Below are 6,260 nucleotides of genomic sequence, written 5' to 3'. Positions count from 1 at the left end.
AGGCGCGTGGGGGAGGACGAGCGGGAGATGAACGAGAGTGGCGGACGGATGATAGGAGTGGCTGTCTCCCTGCGAGCGAGGGTACGGAGGAATTTCACTCCGACAGGATGGACGTGTTGCGATAATGAGTCACCACCACGAGGGCAGCGCTGGGTCGCGCCGTTTTCTTTTTTTCTTGCCTTTCTTCGACAGTGACACCTCCCTTTTGATACTGTTGTTCTGAGCGATTATAAATTATAGAATTTGTTTGGATATTATGTCTTTTTTCGTATTGTCTTAGCTTTGAAAGTAGATAGCGAAGTCTTTCCTAATATTCATTTTTATCCTTCGCACAGATTAGCATCAAACGGCAGCCAGCCATGATATGCATGCAGTAATTATATGCATGCGCTGTCAACAGCACGGATTCTACAAGTTCCGTTTTTTTTCTGATTGGTCGATATTAATTGCATGGACAATAATACCATCACTGAAGTGACGCTCTAGGAAGTCAGGGCTTTCTCAGTTCAGTGTTACGTCGTCTGTCGGGCTGATAAATATCCATACTACTTTAGGGAAAGACATTTCATCTGCAGCACGGTGGTTTTGCTGTTGACTTTGATTAATGCTATAGAAATGATGCCCTGAAATTAAGTCTGGGTGACCTTATCTTCGCCATGAACGAGTTAAGTGTCGGCAATATCCGGGAGGCTACGGCCTCTCGGCCTACTCCTCCCTCCTCGCTGGCTGTGGTTCCCTCCCATTTGGTGCCGGATTCGCCCTCCAGCGAAGACTCGCCGGAGAGTGACGCCTCGTCTCTCTCGCCGATGGAATGGCTCTCGCCCTTGGAGTCGCCTTGTGACCTGTCAGTCATATCCAGCAACCACAGCCTTACCTCACCGGGCTCATGCATCGAGATTCCCATTCCTGGGTTGGCTACACCTTTGGTTTCACCCAGTGTACCGTCGTCCTTCCATAGCACGACTTCGCCTTCGACTACAGTGTCTCCATCAGGAACTGGCCCGCCAGTGCACTGCACCAGGTCATCTCCAAATCCCAAGGTACCAACTGCAAGCTCTGGTTCAACAGACAGTGACTCGGGATCAGGATGGAGCACGCCCTCTCCTGTCCGGAGTGTGGTTTCCAATCCGAGTGTCCCCTGCTCCTCTCAGAGTTCTCCTGTCTGGTCTTCCTCATCTCTCACCTCCTCGACTTCTTCTTCCTCATCTCCACCCTCTGATGTGAAAAGGTACTTGGTTGCAACAGCAAGTGGAAGGCGCAGTAGCGCTACAGATCTTGCCCAGACCAGAGCAACTCGCAAAAATCTATGGGAAAATATCCGGGCCAACCCCAGGCTGAATAATAGCAAGTGCAGCTCTCATTGTCGTCACGGGAAGCGTTCTCCTACCAGTGATGATGATGATAGTGATTTCAGCTACAGCTACCCTGCCAGTCCTTCATCTCGCAACTCGCCACTCTATAGGTGTCCTGTATCATCAGGTCCTCTTCTTTATGGGCCTGCCAGCCCAATTTCTCAGGGACCTCCATATCAAAGAGACAGAAGTTCACGCTCTCCAAGTCCTATGCCTCGATCCAGAAAGAGATCCTCTCGGTCTCCTGTCAGTCCATCACACTCCCCAGGAAGTCCTTTAAGTTGTTCAGCTGTTGGTCCAGTTTCAGCTTCACCAAGCCCCGTTGGCCGCCATTCAAAGCATCCTGTGTCAAGTTCTCCAAAGGATACAGATGCTCTATTTTTGAAAAGTCCATTGAACGAAGTAGCAAAGTCTAGGTGCAATAGCAGTGACACTACAAAGGGGAAACGACGAAGTGTTTCAAGTGTGGTAAGTAATGTCAGCATCAGTAGCAAAGCCTTTCATAAGAAGCAGAATGGGGCCTCTGCAAGTCAAATAGATGGACACCAAAGTCCCGAAATTGTTATCACAGCAGATAATATAGATATCATCCTTAGTGATGACTATTCCACTATGGACAATATAGAGACTGAACACAACCCATCTATAAAGAAAGATATTTCTTCCAAGAAATCAACAAGGCATCTCACAGATTTTGCCAACACTTCCCAAAATGATGTCTCCAGGAAATCCCAGTCAAATCTGGAAGGAGAGAAAATCAAGAAACTCGGGGATCGCAAAGATGATGGGGGAAAGGAGGAGGCTGGCAACGAAACAAGTGATAAGGATGAAAAGATTCCCACAAAAAGCAGGAAGAAGAAAGCAAGGTCCAACAGCCTTGCACATGAGCAAATCAGAGCATCATTGAAACAGAATATTTCCAGCTCGGTTCATAACCTCAGTGGCAACCATTCGTCTGCATCGAACAGTATCAGTTACAGTATTCCTAGCTCCCTCCATACAATTTGCAGTGGAAGTGATAGCAGCCCAAAACACACTAACAAGAACGGTAATAGAGCTGTTAGTAGAAGCTCCAGCAGAAATGCTAGCAGGAGTGTTAGCAACAGCCTGTGGGATTTGACTACTAGAAAACCTCTTAGTCATTGCAACAGTCCCTCCCCTTCACGTGCCAGCACCACAAATGCAGAGAAGTGGCGGCGGGCTAGTTTAGGGACTGTAGGTCTGTCACTGAGGAGCAGATCTTCCACACCCAAAGACAGAGATGGTAGCAGACGTAATTCAGTTACTAACACAAATAGTGGTAGTAACTGGAGTCTTTGGGGAGGGGGTGGGAAGAGCAAGAGTATCACCTTTGGCCCCCCACCCCCCATCACTGCCACTGTAGCCAGGGCCACCCCCACACTTTCCAAAACCAGTGCTGCTGCATCAAAGACAGGACCTTCCATATCAAAGACCCCGGGAGCCATACCCAAAACCAGGAATGCATCATCCAGTATTTCGAAAGTTGGAAAAGTGGTCAGCAATGCCATAAGGGTTGGTAATACACTCAAGAAAGGGACACAGAAGAGCCCAACTAGCACATCCACAGAACTCGACTTGCCCAGTGTGTCTCCTGGCCAAAGGCTGAGCAGAAAAGTCGGCAACAGAAAGAACGGTGCTGCATTGGATTCAAGAATGAGTCCTGATAACGGTGCTCATATCAGGGATGCTTCAAGATACAGCCCTGTCAGAGACCCTGTCAACTGTTCTCACAGTTCTCGAGGGAGTACAAACAGCCTGTGGGACAGTACCGCGGATAACAGTGCCAATGTGTGGGACAGTAACTTTAGCTTAAAGGACAGATTTAGGGGCAGCACTATCAGTTTAAAAGACAGTTCTATGGGTAGTTCCATGAGCCTTCATGATAGTGCAATGGGGAGTTCCATAAGCCTAAGAGATAGCATAATGGGTAGCAACAACAGCTTGAGACATTGTTCCATTGGTAGCAGCTCCAGTCTACGTGACAGTGCCCTTGGTAGCTCCACGAGCCTTGTATATAGCACCTTGGACAGTATTGCCAGCTATAAAGATAGCACAATGGGCAGCTGTACCAGTTTAAGTGATGATTTAAAGGGCAGCAGTGCTAGTCTGATAGATATGCCCATGGCCAATAGCAAGAGTCTTACTGACAGTGTTTTAGATTTAAGCAAGAACGATGTGTGTAAGACAGCAAACATTAGTGATAATACCATTGGTAATGGAGGTATGAGTCATGCGAATATCAAAAGAGATGGTTCAAGGGGTAGTACTACAAGTTTAAAAGACAGTATTCTGTGTGCACATTCATCGAAAAGCATGGGTAGCACTACAAGTCTGAAAGAAAGCACCTTGGCTAATACATCTAGTGTGAGAGATGTAGGTAGTATCACCAGTCTCAAAGAGGGTGAAATGTATTATAGAAAAGATGGTTCCTTTGAGAATGCAAGGAAAGATTACAGAGCTTATAGTCGTGCAAAGAGCATGACAAACCTCAGAGATGATTCACTTTTTAACACTGCAAACTCTGGGTATGTTGGTATGGCAGATGCTTATGTTACCAGGCAAAAAGATGTTCTCATGGGTAGTGCTACTAACTTAAGAGATAAAGCAGCAAATTCCCGTCTTAGGCATGGCATATTAGGTAGTGCCACTAATTTGAGAGATAGTGTCTTGACCAGTAACAAAAGCCTTAGGCAGGGTGTGATAGGAAGCACCACCAACCTAAGAGAAAAACTTACAAGCAATACTACTCGTCTAAGACATGGTGTTGCAGGAAGCACTACTGATGTCAGAGATAGTTACTTAGGCAGAAACAATAGCATTCGACATAGTAGAAATGGCAGCACTACCAACATCAGAGACAATGCAATGGGCAGCACTGTCAGTCTCAGGCATAGTGCCATCAGTGACCTGATTGATAGCGCTATTGGTCTTGCTACAGATACTATATTTAACACTAACTTGCATGACACTGATGAAAGCAGTAGTTCTGAAGATGAAAATGCAAACAAAATATATGACTCTTTGACCAATAAGGCTATGGAATTCTTGACTAAAGAAAGAGTGACCGATTTAAGTAAGAGTGCAAATTCTTTGAATGGTACAGCTGCATATGACCTGCTTACTGTGTCACATGGCAAACCTGATTTAATGATGAACAGATGCAGAAGTGCTCATTCATTGACTGAACCTCAGCAGAGCTATAATGCTGCAGATCACATCTCTAGGACGCAATCATCTGACCTGAAGGACCTCATTCGGAAGGACTCCCAGAGACAAAAACTCAAGCGAGGAAAATCCCTAGATCTTAGGGACCTTCCTCAGATGTCTTACAGCCGTCGAGTACTTAAGAGAGGAAAGTCCTGTGACCTGAGAGATCTTCCATGCACAGAATCTCTTGATACACCTGGTTCATCTGAGATAGAGGACAGCAGAGAGTTTCTTAGAATGAGATCCTGGGAGGATAGGGAGGTACCTAAAGCAAAATCCTGGGATGGAAAAGACGCCTCTCAGCTCCACGAAAGCATGGTAAACTACATAAACCAACTTGAAGGAGACTTACAGAAGTGTTCCAGCATGCAACAATGCAGTAGTCCTACAGTTTCAGTAAATTACGGTTCTGATTGTGGAAGTGACAACCGTATGGATAGAGGTTCTGGTGAGGAGGAAAGTGCTGCTGATAACACAAGCAGCCATCATGAGTTCTCTCAGAATGGTGATACCATCCGTTCAGATACTCCTGAGTCAAACCATAGAAGAAGGAGGCGAGGCAGTGCTGACAGACGTAGTGGATCAGGAAGACGCCAAAGCCTTGACAACTTAAATGGGGAGGAGCTGCTGTATGCATTAAGAGGGAGGCGAGGAAGTGGAGGCAGCCACTCTCACCTCAGAGGAGGCTGTGCGGCTGGAGGTAACTCTTGGATCTCGGCCATCCCTCGCCATGACAGGAAGTGGGAGAGTCTCCGTCGGGGTATTGTAGACAAGAGCATTCGCTGCTCCACTCCCAAGCAAGGGCGGAGAGGATCTGTAGAAAACATATGTGGTGGCATGGGTAGGAAAAAGATCAGTAGTCTTTGGGACAATATCCTAGGGCATTATGTGGAAGGAGAGTTAAAAGCCAAAAAAAGTTTAAGCTGCAGTTCCTTTAAAGTTGGAGGAGGTGAAGAAAAAAGTGAATGGGTTACCACCAGAGATGATGTAGATCAAGAGGAGGAGGAAGAGGAAGAGGGGGCAGCAACAACAGGAGTCTTGACTGAATCTGGAGGGAACAATGAAGTAGTTTGTCCTCAGAGGAGAGCCCCACGCTTCAGTGAGATTTTTGGTGGTGGAAGCATTGAAGAATCCCGCAGAAGTCGCTTGGAAGTGACCTATGGATCTCAAGACTTTAAGGACAGTAAGAAGTGCAAGAGATCTAAGGATAAAAAGAGAGGTAAAATGGTTAGTTCTGATAGTGATGGTGACTTCAAATCTGCAAGTGGACATTCCTTCAGCAGGGAAAGTGGACTGGGAAGCAGCTGTGAGGAGGAAACAGACTACAGCTCTGGCAATGTGACCCCTGAAGGCTCCCCCTCCCATGTAGGCTCCCAGAAGGTTATGGCTGCCATAAGCCATTATTTGCGATCTGTAGATGTCGCAGATAGTGAAGAGGATGTTGACAGCTTTAGCAAAGAAGCTGATCACATCAGTCCAGATGACCTGATGCTAATGTCAGATAATGAGGACAATTTTAGCCTTAGCTGGGAGGATCTCATCATCTCCTACAAGAGTCAGAAATATAAACCCAATACTAGCAAGATTTCCGAGCTCGAAAATGGTTTTGAAAATCTGCAAATGGACTTAGAAAATAAAGAGGCCAGTGGAGAGGTTGATAACCCTAAATTGGATCAAGAA

General features: G+C 46.4%; 1 protein-coding gene across 5 annotated transcripts in view; it reads left to right on the top strand.

Annotated features, from left to right (window-relative positions):
* The first annotated feature begins 335 nt into the window (after nt 1-335).
* LOC125034296 overlaps nt 336-6,260 on the top strand; it is a 33,990-nt gene continuing 28,065 nt past the window's right edge. For all 5 annotated transcript variants that reach the window (XM_047626058.1, XM_047626056.1, XM_047626057.1 and 2 more), the window contains exon 1: nt 336-6,260. This exon is cut by the window's right edge and continues 921 nt beyond it. In XM_047626058.1, the coding sequence (XP_047482014.1) occupies nt 657-6,260 (5,604 nt within the window). In that variant the 5' untranslated portion in view covers nt 336-656.

Source organism: Penaeus chinensis, chromosome 17, assembly GCF_019202785.1.
Source record: "Penaeus chinensis breed Huanghai No. 1 chromosome 17, ASM1920278v2, whole genome shotgun sequence".
NCBI lineage: Eukaryota > Metazoa > Arthropoda > Malacostraca > Decapoda > Penaeidae > Penaeus > Penaeus chinensis.
Note: the sequence above shows the minus strand (reverse complement) of the source record. Positions and strands in the feature narration are given on the sequence as shown.